Source organism: Meriones unguiculatus, chromosome 1 (genome assembly GCF_030254825.1).
Source record: "Meriones unguiculatus strain TT.TT164.6M chromosome 1, Bangor_MerUng_6.1, whole genome shotgun sequence".
In the NCBI taxonomy this organism is placed as follows: domain Eukaryota; kingdom Metazoa; phylum Chordata; class Mammalia; order Rodentia; family Muridae; genus Meriones; species Meriones unguiculatus.
In genome coordinates this window covers 138,643,629-138,665,341 of record NC_083349.1, presented here as the reverse complement: position 1 = coordinate 138,665,341, position 21,713 = coordinate 138,643,629, and the positions used below count along the sequence as shown (strand labels likewise).

Below are 21,713 nucleotides of genomic sequence, written 5' to 3'. Positions count from 1 at the left end.
ATGTATGCAATATTCTGCCTACATGTATATGTGCACACCAGCAGAGGGCACCAGATCTCATTATGGATGGTTGTCAGCCACCATGTGGTTGCTGAGAATTGAACTCAGGACCTCTGGAAGAACAGCCAGTGCTCCTAACATCTGAGCCATCTCTACATCCCTATTTTTGGTTTTTCAAGGGTTTCTTTGTGTAGCCTTGGCTGTCCTGGACTTGCTTTGTAGACCAAGCTGGCCAGAGATCCACCTGCCTCTGTCTTCCTGAGTGCTGGGATCACAGGCGTGCACCACCATGCCAGGCTCATTCCTATACCTTTGACTAGGATAGAAAGAACAAAGGACTTTCTCTTCACAAAGATCAAGAGCAGACCTGGACAAAGTGTGGGCTTAGACCGACTTCGGGGACCAGAGATTAGAAAGAAGAAACAAGATCTGCTTTCCTTTCTGTGTATCATGCTTGTGTTAAGGGAAGCTTGAAGCTAATATTTCTGAGCCTTTCTTCACCTCAGTATACCCAAAATACACTCTGTCTGTTGCCCTGACTCTTGACTGGATGCTGGGGTAAAGAAACAAATATCTAATGGTATATGACAGTATCACAACAACTTGGGGATAATACAATAATAATAATAATAGAATGTTTCTGAGGAGTTCTGACATTCTCTCCTGTCTTCTCAGCTGTCTGTCTAGTCTTTTTGACATCTCTTTTTCACTCCACCTTCACTCCTCCTCATTCAGAAATACTGTTCTTAGTTCAGCAAAATCAGGACCGGACAGACCTAGAAAGACTACGGGTGCGTATTCTTATGGATGTAACAAGTTACCAGTAGGATGGACAGATGGAGATTTATAGAGCTGTCATCATGTAGGAGTGGCCTTTTTGGTATCCCTACAAGGGTCACTCTCCATGGCAGCATGTTGTGAACTCCCAAGCGTCTTGCATATGTGGCAGCATGTCGTGAACTCCCGAGCCTCCTACATCTGGTGTACTGCACAGGATGCCGCCGCAGGGAGCTAGACCCTTTTTCTGTGAGGTGGCAAATTTAAACATTTACACAGATGACTGGAGAAAGGAGAAAAGCAGAATACTCTAAGTCTTTGTGTTGTGGCAGTCCAAAGAGAGCATAGTTGATGAGGGACATGAAGAAAGCCTGGTTCTGTAACTGTGGTCCAGATGCCTGCACTCTACAGCCACAGCGCACCACACACTTATCAGGCTAGAAACTGAAGACATGGTGAACTGTAAAAACTGCACCAACAAGTTGTCATAGTTAACCCGTTTCAGCTGATTGATGCTCTGAATTGTGCTATAGAAAGCTGCTGACCATGGAGGGAGGTGGTTAGAATTAGGTTTCAGAAGCAGAAGGTGGTGAACCCTGACTGTTCTGACATACTCAAGCCCCTGTGAATCAAATGTCTCCTATTAGCCTCAGCCCGAAAGAGTAAATAATTCATATGCTTACAAATACATTCCTTCCCTTTTTCAGGACACACATGAGTTTGATCTCCTCAGAATAAAGTCAGAGCTCGGTAAGTCTGGGAGGTTGTTTCCTATGACGCTGTGCTTTTATAAACCATCCTGTAAGTGACGGCTGTGTTCTTTTGCCATGACTGGGGGCCACAGTCACATGATCCATCTCAGAACAGACATTCTAACAAGAACTCACTAGAGCAATGATTTTCATACTTGCTGAACTCTGTTCTTCAAAGGTTTATTTTATTTTTTTAATTTCTGTTCTTCAAAGGTTTATTTTATTTTTTTAATTTCAGATACTTTCTTCTGCTCTCTTACATATACGAGTGCTTTTAAAAAGGCAAGCAGAAAGCACAGGTGGCTTGAGGCTTGGGGTTTTTTTTTAATTATAATTTATTTGTTTTATTGCTGAGACAGGGCTTCATTGACTGTGCGGCTGTGGCTGACCTGGAACTTGCTGTGTAGATCAGGCCTGCCTTCCTTTGCCTTATGAATGCTGAGATCAAAAGCTTACACTGCCACGCCTGGATGAGAGCTCAGATTCTATTCTGTAGTCTGACTCCAGCACTTACTGTGTATATGACAGTAGGTCGCAGGGTAGAAAATAATAAACTGTGTGTGCTCAGATATATATATATATTGCAAGGCTTTGCAGTGCTTGACAGAATAGCTACTATTTACTTTTCCAGATGTGACCAGTTTATCACTCTCAGGGAGACTATGATCAGACATGCTGAGGCATGAAGTACTGATTTCCTATGGAACTAATGTATGGAGAAGCTCATATCTCCCCTCTCAATACCCTGGCTGCTCTCCTGGGCTCCTAGATGTATGACTCTGCCTTGCTGCTGTCGCATACATGCATATAGGTTACACACGACAGGTTTCCTAGTCAAGACTGCACTGCAGAACCACCAGCCTGGTATGAAATTGTGGCTCTGCCATTTCCCACGTGTGAAATGTTGAACAGTTTCCTGATGAGCAATGTTGCTATTATGACTCCTCCTCTGTGCTGTGTTTGGAAGGTTAAGTGGATTAAGACAGAAGAAGTGGTTGGCGTAGACCAGCACATATAAGCCCTATATTGGTGTCCATGATTGTATTTTTAATTGTTCTGTGTTTTCAGGTTGGTTAATTAGAATGAGTGTCTCCTGTAAGAAATTATAACAAAGTTGAACAGTGGTGGTGCACGCCTTTATCCCCGTACTCAGGGAGGCAGAGGCAGGCAGATCTTTATGAGTTTGAGGCCAGCCTGGTCTACAGAGTTGGTTCCAAGACAGCCAACTCTGTCCTGTTTCAAAAATATATATATATGTAACAAAAGATTTTTAACATTTTCAACATAAGTATTGTGAGATTATAAATCTTAAAACATCACATGCTATCACACAAATATTTACGTTTTTACGTGTCAGTGTAAAGTAAATTTTAATTTTTTAAAGGAAATAAATTAGTGACAAGAAATAATGCTGAAGTTTCTCTAATGATTCTCAGGATTAAATTTCTATCAGCAAGTGAAGCTGGTCAACTTCATCCGAAGGCAGGTTCACCAGTGCAGATGCTACAGCTGCCATGCCAAGTTCAAGTCCAAAGCAGACTTACGGGCTCACATGGAGGAAGCCAAACACACCTCACTGCTTCCTGACAGAAAGACGTGGGATCAACTGCAGTGAGTACCATTAGCCAATCCAGCCCTTCTGTGATGGCTCGCACATTCCTGTCAACGTGAGTGGAAGCCTTGGCACGCTAGCTACGTAAACATTTCAGTATCCCCAGAGAATATTAAATTAGGCCTCTAATTAGAACTCCAACCAAAAAGAACTCTAGTTTTCCTTGTTTGGAAAACTTCCAACTAATGAGTGCCAAAGTCAGCCCACTGTTGAACTGGTACCTTGTTCTTAGTTCTTGTAGAGATCAGAGATGAAGGAACTAGTAATGGTTATGTTTTTGTTGGATATTTGAAATTTAACTTTTGGAAAAATTTAACAATTTTGGGCTTAGCTAACATTTTGGAAGGACTCAGACTTTGAGTAAATGAAGAGGATGCTGTTTTAGCTCATAGCGGATTGCCCAGTCCTGGAGCAGGCGGCCTGTCCACATAGTGTTTCTTATGAGAGGTACTGAGCTGAGTGGCCCGCCAGCAAGACCAGATCCCATCAGGCTAATCCAGACAGGAAGGTTCAGAGGGAAACAACAGAGTTGCTCCACAGCTGTGAAGGTGTCTGTGAGGGGACGTGGCAAGACTGTGCACACAGCTGTAGACCTTTTCAGGAACTTTACTGCTTTGGTTATTCAGTGTATCTGTGCTTGCTTTCAGATATTATTTTCCTACCTATGAGAATGACAGTCTGCTGTGTACACTGTCTGACAGTGAAAGCGACCTAACAGCTCAAGAGCAAATTGAAAGTGTTCCTGTCATCAGTGAAGACACGTCCAGACTGTGTGCTTTGAAACAGAGCAGTGTTTTGAACCAGTTGCTACTCCAGGAACACTTGGAAAACTAGGAGAAGCTGCTCCAGATGCATGGCCATGATGTCCTCCTGTGAGGCAGGAAGAAAAGAGGACTTCAGATTTGATCATCAACACAGCATTATTCATTGGTGAAATCATGGTTGTTATTCTTAATAACTTTTTCAAGAAATGAAGAAAAATAAATCATGACATTTTCATATTTGGACTGGGAATTTTTGATATATGGTTATCTGAAATGATTTCATGTCATAAACTCGTGATTATCCACAGTAAGACGATCACAAAAGCTACAAATAAACAGTCAAATATATAAGCCTGACTTCAGACTCCTTCCCGCCAGCCTCTGTGACCCATCAAGTCACAAATTTCAATGTGATTTCTGTACTAAATTGGTAAGCTGTAAATGTAATGATTAAAAGAAGACCAACAGAATAAAGACAGATGGACAGAGGTTTGGAAGGTACACAGTTTGGACTTTTTTAAAATAACCCAAACATGACCATATTACACAGTTACTGTTTTCCTGTTACAAACCCCATAGAAATGGACATGCTGTAATTTAGCTCACTCTTCCCCAAAATATATGTGTACTTATTTATGTGTTTTCCATACTATATAATAATATATACTGTTATATACTATATAACAACGGTAAGTACCACTGTCTATGAACCTAACTGCAGTGGCACTACAATACCTAGTAAAGTTAAAAGGAACTTTTTAATGTAATTGTCCCTTTTCCCAGGTGGTCTCTTGCTTTAGTAAGAGACAGATAAGGCATGATGCATTATAAGATGCATTCAGGAAAACAAAAGTCACTTTTGTGGATTTCTACCAGAAGTGAATAGCCTGGGTAACATAACCATCAGTCAAACCTAAGTTAAGTGACAGTCTGCAGAATAACTCGCCTTTACTCTTATGAAAATGTCAAGGTCAAAGAAAAAAAAAGCTAAAATACTCTGCCACATTCAGGAGGGCTAAAGAGTGATGAACAGGTTGGATGTGGAAACAGGAAATACGTGTCCCATCTCCCATGAAAGGCAGCGGAAATGTTGGAAATATTCGACAGGATTCTGTAAACACTAAAGTATCTGCATTAGTCGCTTTTCTTGCATGACCAAAGCCTGACAAAAATGAACTTAAGGGAAAGAGCACTTATTTTGGCTCACAGTTTGGGGGAGCAGCTCACGAGGCAGGGAGAGTCTGGTCATGCTGAAGCTGCAGAGGGTGCTGTTTCCTGTTACATTAATCTGGGATGCCAGCCTCTGTGATGGCACCACCCATTTAGGGCGGGTCCTACCTCAGTCAAATGCAGAAACTCCCTCACGGGTGTCTCAGAGGTTTGTCTGCCGGGCAGGTGTAGATCTATCACATAGGCAGCCCTAACCATCACAACATGGCTATTTACAGAGTTTGATGGTTCTACTTACTGTCTGAGAATGTTCTCGTGTTCAGGAAACCACCCCCCCCCCCCGCCACCCCCAGGTTCTAAGGATGAAGAAGCAAGATGCTTGCGTCTTAGGCTAATAAAAGGTACATGGGTATAGAAACAGAATGATAAAATACATGTGTGTACATGTGTGTAACAGTGTGAAGAGTATATAATAATTCTTGTTACTGTGTCAACTCCTCCATGTCTGAAATTAAAAGGTTTTAAGAGATCATTTTACATTAGGTTTGCTTAATCCGGCCCCATTTGGTTGGTTTGATTTCACCAGACACCTCAAGGTATTTATGTGCTACAGCAATTCACATTTCCTCCTATCTTGGAGGAAATGGGGTGTTCAGAGATGCATGCATGTGCATATGTAGGCGTCACAGCCAAAACGTGAGGGTATTTACCTGATTTTTGACATAGGATAACTCAGTGAGACCCGAGACTCCGAGCCGCCATCTAAGCTGGCGGCCAGCAAGCCACAGGGATCTTCCTGAATCCACCTCTGCGTGGATGGGATTACAAGCATATGCCACCATGCCTGGTTCTTTATGCAGGTCACAGCGGTAAGACTCAGATCCTTGCGCATGCGTGGCAGCCACTTCCCCCCGAGTTGTCACCCCAGCCCTGCGTTTCCTCTTGTTAAATGCCGCTATTTGTTAAGCTGGATTCTCTTAACTGAGATACTTTAAGCATGTTCTATCACGCATCTCTTCTGCTATGGCACTTTGAATAAGAATGGCCCCCACAGACTCTGTGTTTGAATGCTTGGGCCATAGGGAGTGGCACTATTAGGAGGTGTGGCCTTGTTGGAGGAGGTGGGCTTTGAGGTCTGATGCTCAGGCTGGGCATAGTCAGGCAGGCTTCCTCCTGCCGCCTGCCCATCCAGATATAGAACCCTCAGCTCTTTCTCCAGCACCATGTCTGCCCGCACGCTGCCATGCTTTCCACCATGATGGTAATGGACTGACCCTCCGAAACGCTAAGCCAGCCCCAAATAAATGCTTTTCTTTGTAAGAGTTGCTGTGACCGTGGTGTCTCCTCACAGCAATAAGACAGCCACTTACTGGTAGATCTAAAGGCGTCAATAAATGTGGATCCAAAAAGGGTTTGCAAAACTGCTTCACCGGAAGCACTGAATTGCATCATCCACGTACTAGCCAACGCTAGAGGAGTCAAAACTGCAGTGGCTGACATCTTCCCCTAAAAGAAAAAAAAAAAAACAAAAAACAGTTCCCCTTCTATTTCTCAGCTCCTCTTTGTAATGTCCTGAGTAATTTTTGCCTATGTTTCGTAGAGGTAATATAGAGAAGTAGCTTTCTAATTCTGCCCTTTCTTTACAAGTGAGACCCACACACACCGTGTGTGCTGTACAGCACTAGCGTCCGACGTTCCAGGCGTCCACGGCCAGCGGCAGCCTCTGTGTTAGTGCATTGCCTGGATTTGTAATCACACCTGCTCTGACCATGTCTTTACAAGCCCACACATCAGGCTCCGCAGATAGGTACCCGTGTAGGCTTTCAATAAGAACCTCACAAACAGAAGTGGGCGCCCCTATTGCGAAATGCCCAAGTAAAAGACAAGTTAAATTGTCCTAAAACCAAAGGTTAAAAAGACAAGTGTTCTCCTGTCTCTAGAACACTATCTCTAGGAAACAGATTTGTTGGAGAAATCAAACCGTCTGCACTTTTCTCTAAATTGTTCTTCAGCTTAGAACAGGAGCAAATGGATATAAGTTAAAAACCAAGAATAGCAAGCTTCAGAAAGAGAAAGCTTTGGGGGTGGGGGCAGGGAGGGTAGCCACTGAGGGAGAAAGGAGCACCTGCGGCTTATGTTATTTGGGGGTAGATGGGCCTATGTACAGATCAAAGAGTAATATAAACCCAATCAAATCTAATGATAGAAGCAAATCCCACCAAATCACAGTGACTCTGAGGGACCAAGAATGCAGATGATTCCTGGCCAAGGCCTCTCCAAGCTGCCGAGACTCCTTCCCCAGGAGCCTTACAGAGCTCTTGTGAAAATGGACAGACACTGGCTGTCCATGTTCCCCACTGGACAGCACTGGGGAAACTGAGGTAGGAAGCTCACACATTCGCAGTCAGCCTGCACAGATAGTAAAGCCAGAAACAGGCTGGAAAGATAGGTCAGCAGTTGTGAGCACTTGCTGCTTTTCAGAGAACCCAGATTCTGTTCCCAGAGAAACCAACAAGCAGAGAGGGCAGTAAGCATAGAGGAGAGAAGCTGCTTGAGGCTCTAATGAGTTTGTAGCTATCGCTCCAAGTAAAATTGAGGACGTGAGTGCTGCCGTGCCCGGGGCAAACACACCTGAAGAAGCTTTGGAATTAAGACTCAAAATGACAAGGTAAGAAGTAACAAAAGGAGCCAGGCAGCAGCGCGATGGATGAGATCCTGGTTGGAATGGACAGAGGAGAGCCCATTCGTGTAGAGGTGTGGGAAGGATGCACTGTTTAAAAAGTAGCTCTGCCCTGGTGGGTTGCTCGCCTCTTGCTTGGAAAGATAGTCTCACCCATGTTCAGTATTGAAATTGATGGTTAAGCCTAATAATGCACAGATATCAAGGATGGAAAGTGTGGGAAAGAAGACCCCTTGTGGGAGAAAGAGAAACCCATTACTTAATGTGCTTGCTATATCTGCCCTTTTCTCGTTCCTACAAGGGAGATGATGCATTTTCCAACTGTGAATTTGGAGACCAGAAACCAGGTACCTGTGTCTTAGCCCCTTCCTCCTGCTAATCTCTATGGTCTGCCTTTCTACAAAAAGCACACATCCTGCTCATCTCAGTGAGGAACTGTCCTTGCTCACCGCTGTAAGCCATTTTCTTCAGTATCATCTTAATTTACAATAAATGTAATTTTTCATCTCCCTCGGCTTGAGCAAATTGGTGGACTCTTCAAAAAGGGGCACAGCATATGCATGTATGTAGATAAGTGTGCCCACAGAAGCCAGAGAACGCCCTCTACCAGTGCTACCAGTGTGCCTTGAGGCAGGGTCTCTCACTGACCCTAGAGCTAGCTGACAGCCGGCGACCCCCTTGCTTCCACTTCCATCCAGTGCTGGGATCACAGGTGCAGGAGGCCAGGACCAGGTTTCTGGGTGGGTGCTGGCATCCAAATTCAGGCCCTTAGACTTCCACAAGCATGTGTGTGGGCACACTCTACCCATTAAGCCCTCTCTTCAGTGCTGTAAGTAGGAATGCTTACCTGCATCAAAGACAGAATTAGAGATGAAGGCTCGCTCAACAGACAACAGGATAAAAAATACCCAACAACTAGTCTGTGGGAATTTAAAAAGTCAGTTTTTAAGGGGAAAGTAGAACATGAAATAAAAACAGATTATTTTAATGAAAGTGCTTTGTTGGATTTTCACACAAAATCAATGCACCAGTCCGCTTCCATCAACAGCATCAAATTGTTGCCACCTAACATTCCAGAAGATTAATTCAACTATTTTAGTGAGCTTAAATGGTGGATAGCTAGAAAATTGACCAGGGACTGAGATGAATGTTTCTACCTATAACTGATATTTTGAAAAACTAAAACTTGTTCAGTCTCTGATTTTGGCAATTGGCAAGCTTGAATGGCAAAGTTGATAAGCCTGTTAATTCAATCTAAAAACATTCCACAAAATTAATACTTTCGGAGTGGTCTAAAACGCAGGTGAAGTTGTGTCCTTCGGGACATTTAAAATTAGACTATAGAAAAAAGTTTTGAAAATATTCTCCATCAATTAAGTTTGATGAGAAGTAGATAAAGCTGTCTTTGTTTGAAAAAGATTGAAAGAGACAGCATGCTGTGTGACTGCTTATTTGAAAGTTAGTTTCAAAGAAGCAAGATGAAGTAAAAAGAAAATTTTAGATTTGTCCCTCTCTCTCTCTCTCACACACACACACACTACATGCACCCCTTTATCATTACTTTAAAAGACAAAGTCCAAAGCTAAACATCTAATATTCTTTATAGTCTGCATAAAAATTCTGCCTTCACCAGTCAAGTCCATGACCAAGTCTTACCAGTTCTGCCCACAGATCTACCTCGCCACTGTCACCAGCCTGACCTTCACCACCCTGGCTTTCCTGCCATCTCCCTGGGCCTTCCAGTGTGTCCCAGACAGACTCCCAACCATCACGCTGTAACCACTTCCTTGGCGTGATTATCTGCAGTGTGTCCTCCTTCCTGTCCTTCAGATCTCCAGGGTCTTAAGCCAGCACTAAACCCTGCTGAGGGGCAACCCAAGCTGGACTTGAAGGATGACGTCGTCGCTGGAGTAGTGACCTCCCTATCAGTGAAGAAATGGGGTTAGGACAGGGACTAAGCAAGCCAAAGTGCATAGCAAGCCTTGCTCATTGGCTGGCCCAAGTCCGACCAACCAGAAAAGCTGGGTTCTTCTTCTAAATTATCTGGAAAAGCTAGAATTTCCCTTTCTCAAACATAGACACCCCTCCCATCCCCAAAAATCTATGAGCAACTAGGGAATGCTGAGAATGGGAGAATGGTCTTCTCTGAAGAGCCCTCCCGCTTGTTTATCCAGCACCAAGGGGTCGGCCTGAGATCATATACGTGGAAGTAACATACAAACTGAGCAGGCCATGTTTAGAATTCAGGAATGTATGCATACATATGAATAACGATTTAAAAACGGCTATCCATTTAAGAAATAAGAAGGGTTCATGCTTCCATGTAGGTAGGAGGGGGACAATGGAAGAGAGGAAATGATCTCCTTATATCAACTTCAAAACAATTTTGAAAAGTTATTTAAAAAGAAGAAAAAGAAAAGAAAAAAATATATCCTGGCTGCTGGCAAGACCATCTTCCAACATAATAAACAAACAAATAAATAAGTAATTAAACAAATAAGTATATGTGCCAAAGGACTTCCAGAGAGTGTCTCTGATGCAGAAGTAAGAGCACTCACTGTCTGAAGACATACCTTCTATGTACCTATGAACCCCATTTATTGCTCAGATCCTTTAAGTAGGGTCTCTAGACCTTATAGTGGTGATAGTAGAGCAGCTTAGACAAAGATCCCCCGTGACTTTGGCAGGATTGTATAAGGAGGGTTAAGGTCTGGGTTTCCAGAGAGCATGGGCCGCAGAAGAGGCAGCAAGAGTGTGCAAGACCTGGGTCATGAAGCAAGGCTAGGAACTATGACCTGGGAACGCTGGCTAAGCAGAGAAAGTGATGTGAAGACAGGAACTCGGGCTGCCAAAGCCCTCTACTTAGAATGGCACTGTAAGGATAGCAAGAGAAGTGATGGCATCCAATCATGGCTATCTTACATGTGTTTGAATGTGTTCAACCAGACTGTCTCTGCGTATGCTCATAGACTAGCCAGATCAGGACAGTAGCCTCCAGGAGGAACGGGGCCCTCTGTGCCCAGAGTACAGACTGGCCATTCACAGTGGCCTGGGTTTAGAGCCATTCCGTTGAACTCCCACGCTTATGAGCGCGATCCATTTTCCAAAGTGAGTTCATGCAGCACCTCGGTAAGTTTCCCTTCCCTTCTAGTGGGGCAATATAGATTATAACAGCCTGGTTCGAGATGCTTCAAAGAAGGCCCCTAAATTAGTGGGGGGGCCTGGTTGGAGGAAAGTCCCTCAGTGGCTTGAGGTCTGGTTACCGCCCTGCCATGAACACTGTTACTAACTTTGCCTGTTTCTTGTATCCATGTGGTGATAAGGGATGTTCCCCAGTTATCCCGGATTGGCTGATTAAAATGCCTACACCTGGGCAGGGACGTGAGAGGTGAAGGGAAGGTTTGAGGGTTTGGGGGAGAGGAGGATCATGGGAGATGGAGAGACAGGTACTGGAAGAGGAAGGAAGCAGAGAGTGGCGATGGGTTAGCGCAGAGAGGAGCACGTGGCCGGATCGGCGTGCCTGGAGGAGAGCAGCCCAGATGAAGAACATCAGCAAGTGTTTTGAGATTACGGATGGGAGGTGGCCCAGATAAAAATTATTAGAGCAGACAGCATGGGATGGGGGCTTGGGAGGCAAAGGCAGCTTAGGAGGTGATATCTGCCCTGCCCCAGGTGAAACAGGGCTATTCTAAAATCTGTGTCTTTAATTGATTATAATATCAGGTTAGATAATACCACTGCAATAATTATAGGGCTAATAATAAACATTATTAGACCATACTTTTATATTATCTGCAACACAGCCCATAATGAAGATGACTCCTGTAGGAAAGGCTTCTTGAGATCATTCTTGTGATATTTCTTTCTTCTGTCCTTAATTTTAGTAATATTATTTTACAAGCTTTAATTCTTTTTGTAAGCATCACACAGGAAGGATTAAATATATCTGCTGAAGTGTCTGTTGTAACTTCGGCCACTCTGAAATTCCTTTCGTGCTCAGTGTTTTCTATAAAATCCTGTAGTCCTAAATCTATATTTGCAGAATTTAATTGTACTAAGACAATTTAATCTTGCTTTCTCACTAACAAAGCATTCAGTGTACGATTTTAACCGTCAGCAACCACATTTCAGATTGTCCTTTCCCCATTTCTATGCTATTCTTTCTAGTAAGATTTATTGTGACCAGGAAGAAGGCCCAGATAAAACCCAGCAATCGGGCCTCTGCGGCTGAGCCTCTGGTTCCTTGTTTCTAGGTGTGCTGTGGAGTGGCACTCTGTGGTGGCCAAGTTACAGATGGATAAACACACTTGAAGGTGAGTTTCAGTGGCTGCTTTTCCTTATGAAGCTGAGGCACTAAAGAAATTGCTTTTTGTCTCTCCACATTACTTCCCTACAGTTGAGAGCTTTGAGCTCCTGAGCGAACCTCGCTTGTTAATTTGTTATTTAGCTTTCATCTTCACACGTTCTTCTTTTCCGTAGAAAGTGACAACATACTTATTTTAAATCTCCCTGAAACCACTGGCCCTGTCAGCTAGGGTTGAAAAACACCTTGGTTGATGAAATTCCTTCTTTTTCTAAGCATATTCTTATCACCAGGCACTAAAATAACCTGGGCTAACCTACTAAAATAAGCTCTCGTGCTGACAAATGCAGTAATCGTGGTTTATAATGAAGATGACTCCTGTAGGAAAGGCTCCTTGATTTAGAGCATTTGGAGCCTTAAAAATGGCAAAAGTGTATGTGTCAAAGTAAGATGGCTGAGTTTAAGAGAGGATAAAACTTATGAAGTAGCTACTGAACAGTAGCCATGATGAGAGCACTCTCCAGGCAAGGCTGGAGTTAGAAATGCTAAACTTGAGACAGTGGATCCAGCATAACAGCCTGAAACCATCCCAGCGGGGTAACTCAGAGTGGTGAGGTAGGCAAGGCTGGGCCATGGTCCCCTCCCCAAGGGGCTCACTGCTCAGCTCTAACCCACATTCCCAGCACACTGGAAGCTCGGGCTCTAGACAAACTGGTTTTTCAAGAGAAACCAGAAACCAGCATTTTTATGTGAGACTTTCTGACTCTTCACCCCTATCTGAGAACTTAGTTTAGTTTGATTCCTGATATTTGTGACATGATAAAGTAGAATTTAAAAATTAAAATAGTAAGCTGGAGTTGTGTCTCGGTGAGAGACTATTTACTTACTATATACAAAGGCCTGGGTTGATCCCACAGCACCACTGAATAAAGAAATAAAATTCAAGTATCTTTGCTGTAAACCACTACTCTCAAAAGTGATGGGAAGCCTGTGTTGTGGAAGCATCTTCAAGTTTTTATTTGTTTACATTTTATTATATGTGATACAGAATAGTAGCATTATATATTAAAATACAAAGAGAATAAGAAGAATTAAGAACTGGTACCGAAAATATTCTTATAAAGAATGTGTACACAGACTTCCCTCTTATCTGTGAGAGATGTTTTTCCTACAGCTCTGTTCTCGTTAGCTTTAACTGTAGAACAAAGAAACTTGGGGAGGACAGGCTCTGTTTGAAGGAAGTCGGGATAGGAACTCAGATATGGCAGGATCCTAGAGGCAGGAGCTGATGCAGAGGCCAGGGAGGGGTGCTGTTTACTGGCTTGGTTTCCATGACTTGCTCAGCCTGCTTTCTGATAGAATCCAGGGGTGCCCCACCCTAATGGGCTGGGACCTCCTCCATTGACAACTGAGAATCCCTACAGCTGTGTCTAATGGAGGCATTTTCTTAAGATTCCCTCCTGTCAATTACTCATTTGTGCCACGTTGAATAAGACTAGCCAGCACACTCAACATAGCCTGGGTCGCCGGAGAGGAGAGTCCGCTTCTCCAGGTCATATTGGCCTGAGAGCACGTCTGTGGGGGACTCACTATGCCCACTGTGGTGTCACCATTCTCTGCACATGTGGTCGTGACATACGAAATCCAGCTAAACTTGAGCAAGAAAGCCAGGGCCTGCGCAAGCCACCACGCAGAGGGCCTCATGCTTTCTATTCCTGTTTCAATTTCTGCTCTGACTTCCTTTGATGATGGGCTAAAATCCAAACAGACCCTTTCCTACCCTGTGTTATTTTTGGTCCTGGTGTTCATAGTAGCAACAAATGAAACTACATCAGAAACCTCCAGGTTGTCCAAGTCTGTGGACCCTCAGTCCTGTCTGAGAAGTTGTGTGGCCGTGGTCATGACCCACACACAACCTCCTGTACTCCTTTTGTCGTCTCTCCATTACCTGTGATCCCTCATACCCTGTAAATGGGTGCCAACACTGTATTGTTTGGAAAATAATGACAAAAGATGAACTTTTTTCACAAATATTTTCCATCCTCAGTTGGTGAAACCTGGACATGCAGAACCCTCACAAGTTCAAGTCTAACGGTACTTTGGAGAGAAAATGAGAAAACACATTTTAAAACATTTCACAGATAAAAGGTTAGAAAAAATAGTTTAGAGAATGTCCAGTAGAGACTGCTTATCTGCAGCAGTAGCACAGAGAAGGGCTTCTCAAAACTTCAAGGGAGTCTAAAACAGTGTTTCAAATGTCCCAGGAGTCACACCTTGCTGTTCTGATATACACAGTCAAGAATGAGGATCAAGAGTGTCTGACTTTTCACCTAGTGCGTTAACTGCTTTTGAACTAAAAAGTCCATGGACTAGACTTGACAACGGTAGGCTCATTGTTGCCGGTAGACTTTAGAGTCAAATAGTCTTAAGTTCAACTCTGAGTTCTGACAGGTGCCTGTCACCTGGAATGCTGAGAACATTAAACTTCTTAAATCCTCAGCTTTGGAATCTATAAAATGGAATGACAATAATGGTTGCCTTGTAAGTTTGTAGAACACTGTTCAGCACATCCAGTAAACAGTAACTACTTCAATGTAATGCATTTATTCTTAAATCTTGCCAGTGATATCAAGAGTTTTCCAGGGCAAGGTAAGTTGTCATTCTTGCTTTTGGTCATTTGAACCCCTTCTTCCTTTTTTGTTCATACTCCCCCACCTCCTTTTTTTTTTTTTTTTCCAAGACAGAGTTTCTCTGTGTAGCCTTGGCTGTCCTGGAACTCACTTTGTAGACCAGGCTGGCCTCGAACTCACAGAGATCTGCCTACCTCTGCCCCCTGAGCGTTGGGATTAAAGGCATGCACCACCAGACCCAGCACCCTTCTGTATTCTTATTAGAATTCTTAACCTCTTCAAAGGTGCCCTTGTTCTTTGTAACTTGACTTACATGTATTCCTATTTAAATGTATGTCTGGATGTATTACAGCTATGAAGTGTTAAAGCTCTGGGGGAAATGTTCCTCAATCAAGTGTTCCAGCTCTGAAAGGGGAGATATTGTGGCAGAGGGGGTCAAGGACTACCAGAGCCACAACACACAGGAACCTCACACAGACATTTATTGGGAGAGACACAGAGGGTGGCTTCCTCTGCTCAGGGGAGAAGCAGCAAAGAACTGAGCCAGAGGTGGACTTTATAGAGGATTTGGGTAGCTGAGCTTTCTAGGGTGAGGACTGGTGAGATTCCAAGTCCTGAGCTTGTGACAGGCTTATGGATTTTCAAAGCCTGGAAGTGAGCTTAGACATTTCCCCCACAGTGAGGACTCATTGTACCACTCTCTCTGCCGATGAATAGGTTTGAAGATTTGCTTCATGAAAACGTTCTGAAAAGGGTGTGCTGGCCGGCTCTGCCCCACATGTGTCCTTTCTGGGCAAGGCTCTGTTTGGCATCCTGTGACCAGTGACCCGAACAGCAAAACAACAATCTCTTAAAAAGAAACACTGGCGATCTCACAATTAACAGATTTCAAAGCCTGTGACACAGCCACAACCACCACAGCCATGCTGTGCTGGCGACAAGTGCAGCAATGGCACAAAACGTGTGGCTTGTAGACAGCACGTCCAGAGTGGGCCGCTCTTACCGCCATCCACGTTTTCATCTTTAGCCCTAATGATGATCAACCAGATTTGCTTTCCGCCTACTCCTCTATACGTTATATATTGATCAGATTAAGTTCAGACTCATTTCTTTGCTTCATAAAGCCCAGGTTTGCCACGAGTGTTGACTGGGTATTCAGAGAAATGTAACCTAAAGATGTTTTATGTGAGGAAAAACAGGCTCCAAATTGATTTTGGCATAAGGGGCTCAGAACCTGTTCTACCTTCCAGGGTTTTAAACAGAAATGAGGGCAGCCTAGGCCACAGAGTGAGGCCTTGTCAAAGAAAGGAAGCAGGGAAGGGAAAGATAAATGGAATGAGGAAGTGAATGGAAGGGAAAGAGAGAGGCCAAGAGAGAGAGAGAGAGAGAAGAGAAGGGGAAGACAGAGGAGATAAGAAATGAGAGGACTCACCCTTTTCTCACCTTTGGGAGTTAGCAACAGGAAATAGTGTCAGCAGGTCTATAGACGGAGCTAGCTTAAGCCAATGTGGACACCTCCAGCTACTCCTAGTCACTGCACCCTGAATCTTCAGAGGGTGGCAGCCCAGGCGGGGTTGGCCTTTTCAGAAGCTGAGCATCTTCTCTGTGCCTGACTGAGACAGGGAAAGGGTGAGGGTTACCTTACTAAGTAGGAGCCTTCAGAGAAGGCCTGATGTCAGGGACAGAATGCCGAGCCCAACATATCAAAACACATTCTCTCAGGATTTCAGCTACAACCGCTTCTAGAGGTTCTGAGGGGCCCCGCACAGCCCTGAAAGTTTCTGGGCGCTTATCTGAACCTCCACCAGAACGCTATGCTGATATTCTCTGAAAACAGCAACTCTTTGCTGTCCCAGGCGGAAGCTGTTCACCAGTTTCCTCTGTGAAATCATAGCTACCATTTAAATATAGTAAGTGGTAATGGCCAGGTTTGAGTTTAATTTTATATCCTAAAAATGTTGGACCCAGTGTGTTCCCCTTGTGACACGTCTCTGCCTCGTGGGTTTGTTAAAGGCCTACATCTGCAAAATAGTGTTTCCAGTCCTACTTGCTTCTTGGTTTGTAGAAGTTATTTTTAATTACATGTATATGTATGTTTAGGTGTAGAGACCAAAGGAGAACATCAGATCCTTAAAGCTAGAGTGATAAGTGGCTGTGGGCTGCCTCACATGGGTGCTAGAAACAGCTTGCATCCTCTGTAAGCTCTTAACTGCTAAGCCATCTCTCAAGCCTCTGCAGTCCTACTTTCTACCAAAAGATAATTACAAGTCAATGAACCTACAATGATGTGTGATTCTTTTTTTTCTTCTATTTTTTTAATTTATTTTTTTTTTCACAATATATCCCAGCTGAAGCCCCCTCCCTCATCTCCTCCCGGTACCACCCTCCCTCTTCCCCCTTGTCCCCTTCCTCTAGTCCATGGAAAGGGGGAGTTCTCCTCTGCCATCTGCCCATAGCTCATCAAGTCTCTTCAGGACTGCCTATATCCTCTTCCACTGGTAAGGCCGCATCACCAGGGGCAAGTGATCAAAGAGCAGACAACTGAGTTCATGACAGAGGCAGCCCCTGCTCCCCTTACTGGGGTATTCACATGGAGACTGGGCTGCCAAAGGGCCACATCTGAGCAGGGGTCTAGGTCCTCTCCATGCATGGTCCTTGGTCAGTCTCCGTGGAACCCCCTGCCTGGGCTCAGGTTGTTTTAGCTTTGTTGGTCTCTATGTCGGGCTCCTGTCTCCTCCATGTCCCCCCGCCCCCCGCCACCCTTCTTTCATAATGATTCCCTGCGCTCTGCTGAAAGTTTGGCCCTGAGTCTCAGCATCTGCTCCAATCCCCTATTGGGTGGAGCCTTTCAGAGGACCCTCTATAGTAGGCTCCCATCCTGTTCTCTCTCTTCTACACCTTCTGATATCTATCCTGTTTACCATTCTGAATGAGATTTAAGTATCCTCCCTAGGGTCCTCCTTGTTGTTTAGCTTCTTTAGGTCTGTAGATTTTAGTATGTGTATTCTATATTGCATGGCTAATATTGATGTGTGGTTCTTATAAAAACAGTCTAATAGTGACACCTGAGCCAATGGATGCTCTTATAGTCAGTCTTCTCAGCTGCTTCTACCATGTCCAGCAGGATTGGTGACTGCTCCCACACAGACTTACTATATGAAGGAACAGTCACCTCAAGAAGAATATTCTATCAGGGAATTTGTGATGACTTGGGCCACTGTCTGTTGTTCAGGACCCTGGGTCCTGCTTCTTCTCTTCATGGTGTACAGGCACCAATTCATACAGATGCTGGACTGGAAAGAATGAAGCTTAGCCGGGGGGGGGGGGGGGCTGGCACAGCAGTGAGGGGGAGGGGCTTCTGATACAGCTCTTTCCGTGAGAGGGCCTTTCAGTGACACAGCTCTCTTTATTGGGAGAATAAGGGCTACATAAACCTTGTGGTGGGTAGGAGTTTTGGGGATGGCTGTGTGTCATTGTTCAGGGCTGAGGTGCTTCATTTGCTTGGAGAGGAATTCCAGGTGCTAGCTGGACATATCCTTACAAGAAACCTGAAACCTGGCCACCAGACTACACGACCACCTCAAGGATGGCAAGGGTAGGGTCAGAGACCACATGACCACCTCAAGGATGGCAGGGGTGGGGTCAGAGACTACATGTACCAGGTCATTCAGGAGTGGAAGAGGGAGGAAGGGATCCTTATTCTGCTGATCTCAAAATGAGATTTTCAGGGATTAGACTCGTTGAGACCACACTCCTGCTCCAGGCTGGCTCCCCTAGTCATGTATCCCACAACTGTCTACATCTTGATACTTGTATGGGCCCCTCACTACATCCAAGGGAGTCCTGGGATGAGATAGATTGGGGACGATGAATAGGCATCAGTTGTTGATGCAAACAATTCAACTTCAGTGAACCCCAATCTCGAATGCCTTAGGAACAGCTTGACAAACAAGGGCCAGGGCCTATGCTCCAATATCAAGTAAAGTTTTGGGGGGCAGAGGGTCTCTGAATTCCTTCTCAAGGGGCCTGCATTAACTGTGATAACATATGCTGGAAAAGCACTGTAAAGGAGAAATGGTTTATTTTAGCTTGCCGTTTAAGGATTCAGTTCCAACAGGTCAAGTTATAGTCGCAGTCAGGAAACAGAGAAGGATGCTGATGCTCCCTGAGTTCTCTCCTTTTTATGCAGTTCAGGGAGGAACCCAGGGAATGGGACACCCCATCTCGTGGGTCTTCCTGTCTCAGTTAAAGTAGTCTAGATGAGCCTTCACAGTGTGCCTGGAGGCTAACCTCATCTAGACGAGCCTTCACAGTGTGCCTGGATGCTTGCCTCCTAGTTGATTTCAGGTCCTGTCAAGTTGGCCACAGACACTAACAACACAGGGCCCGAGAGTCTATGGATACAAACAGGGAAAAAAATCACATATTTATTTTTACATACTACAATTTAGCATTTCCTTCCACTACAAATATAGTGATTTGGCGATAGAATTAGCAATGCCCTTGATGATGGGACCCACAGATATAGTCACACCACAGCCAGCTGTTTCGGGACTCTCAGAATATCATCGCACGCAGTCATTGCCTCTTCGGAATTCACTGCACCCGCTGCGCTGTGATGAACGCGTTGTTATAGATACCCACGTGCTTTACTGAATTTGCAGTGTTTCGTAAACTTTTATGCCCGCACTTAGTTTATCTCCTTTATACTTGCTTTTATTTCACCTTTAAAAGTTGTTCTGCAGAGCTCGAATGAGTCCCATCTTCTCCTGTTGTTTATGTTTAGGTTTGTGTACAGGGTGAGGGCTTCATCATGCTGTCTTCATACATGTGTCATTATACTTTGTTCTCAGTCACCCCTCCCCACGTGGTTTGGATCTTCACTGTTCTTTACAGGCTGTGGGGGAAATGGCCACGGCCAGTGCTGTTATTGGTGTTAGTGGGAGCTTTAGGAGGGAACTGAGATCATCCGGTCGGGCCCTGGAAAAGATGTTGAGATACTACCGATTTTATTCTCTCCTTGAATCCTGGACACGAAGGGGTGAGTCATTTTTACTTTATTACATGCTCATTGCCATTGATGCTACGCCTGTCTGTGGGCCCAAAACAGCAGAGGCGTGGGCTGAACGCTCTGAAGTGTAAGTCTCCTTTAAAGTGATTTATTTCCGGTGTTTTGTCAGCGCAATAGAGACATGACGAGCTCAGGTGTCCATGACCATTGCCAGATGACAGCAAACAAAGCATCTTTTAAATGTAACAAGACGTGGTCTAGAGGCAAGAGCCCATCTTGGTCCTAATTTCAGAAAACCTCTGCCCCTGTAGCTGGAACAACATGACTTTAAACCCTCCCTGACACTGTCCATCAGGCAGCCACCACAGTCAACTGTGATTGCTGAGACCAAACTCATCCACCATAGGCATTTCTTTGTCTTTTTTTTTAGTACCATATTAACATGATTCTAACATTTGTAAGCATATAAAAAAATCAAAAGATGAAAAGTTAATTTCTCCAGTAACTCCATCTACTCCATTCTCACTCCTGTCTGAAAACAATTTCCTAGGAAATCATATTTTTAAATAATTTTAAGAATTATTGTTCGCCTTGATTTTTATAGAAATATTAGCACTCTTAATATACTGAACTACTCCTTTTCTCATCAACATAATGTGGTAATTTTTTTTTACATTAGGATATGACTGGGTATACTATAAATAATTATTTTAACTAGGCCCTGTTAAGAAGGCTATTTGGATTATTTTTATTCTGTTATTATCACCAACAAAACTGGACATAGAGGCTAGAGAGATGAGCTGGTGGTTCAGGGTATATTCAGCTCCTGGAGAGAGCCCAGCACCCATGTCAGGAGTCTCACAGGAGTCCAGGACTCCGCCTGCAGGTGACCCAGCACCTTTTGCTTCTAAAGAAAGAGCAACAAATTACTGCCTGAATGCTCTTGCTCAAATTACCTCCTTTCCACTCAGTCCAGGCACTAGCCCAGGAAATGCTACCACTTACAATCAGAGTACATGCCCACCCTAATCAGCTGAATTAAGAAAAATCCCAGGCCAGTCAGATGTCTTCACGGAAAAGATGCTTGCCACCAAGCCCGATGGCCTGAGTTCAACCCGAGAGACGCACAAAAGGGAAAGAAATGACTCTTGCAAGTTGTCCTCGGTGCAGACACACCTGCACACGCCTACACACACATGCATGCATGCACACACATACCTGCGTGCACACTAAATACATGTAAGAAAATTTCCTCACTGGCAAACCCACAGAGCAGCCTAATCTAGACCATTTTTCATTGAGACTCCCTTCCCAGGCCAGGATATGTTGTGTCAGTGATCAAACCCAGCCACACAGCATGTTAATCCACAGGGCATGCCTCCATTTCCATTCTGAGGTTCTGTTTCTCGGATTCAGGAAAAGATCTCGCTCTGACACTGATGAACTCTTGTGCCTCTGTAACTGTTCAGGACTCAGCCAGGTTTGCATCTTCCTCTTCATATGCTTTTCATTTTTGACCTCTGAAAACAACTATTCATGGAGTGTGTAAGCATGCCTAGGGACACTTAGCACAACCACGCCCTTGCCAAAGGCCCCTGGGACACTGTACATGAGATATGACCATTGAGAGAATGATACTTTGGGACACATTCAGTGTGTGTGTATCACGAAACAGATAGTTCTCTCAGGTGACATTCCTAGGGAAGGCCTGTTCACCAACCCTGCTCATTTTACATATGTAAAAAGAGGGAAAGGGTCTACAGATTCCCACCACTGACAATAAGCAGAAAGGTAGCAACGGTAGTTAGTGGGCATTATATCAATGTTAGCTGGGAGGCGTGTCCAGGAAGGAGGGCATTCTAAAATGCTTGTGTTTCTGATCGAGACTCTCAGGATTTTGTCCTTCGGATTTTCTCCCTTTGCTCTTACTCTTTCTGATTTTGACTTTCATAAAGTTGTGTGTGTGTGTGATCCATCCAAGCAGCAGACTGAACAGTTCATGAAATGTATAGCA

The 21,713-nt window shown here is 44.3% G+C and overlaps 1 protein-coding gene across 2 annotated transcripts in view; it reads left to right on the top strand.

Annotated features, from left to right (window-relative positions):
• The window catches only part of Znf277 (zinc finger protein 277), a 99,516-nt gene extending 95,260 nt beyond the window's left edge, over window positions 1–4,256 (top strand). For both annotated transcript variants that reach the window (XM_060367442.1, XM_060367448.1), the window contains exons 10-12: window positions 1,485–1,527; window positions 2,966–3,140; window positions 3,789–4,256. In XM_060367442.1, the coding sequence (XP_060223425.1) occupies window positions 1,485–1,527; window positions 2,966–3,140; window positions 3,789–3,975 (405 nt within the window). In that variant the 3' untranslated portion in view covers window positions 3,976–4,256. The remainder of the gene's footprint in view (window positions 1–1,484; window positions 1,528–2,965; window positions 3,141–3,788) is intronic.
• Window positions 4,257–21,713: the final 17,457 nt, after the last annotated feature.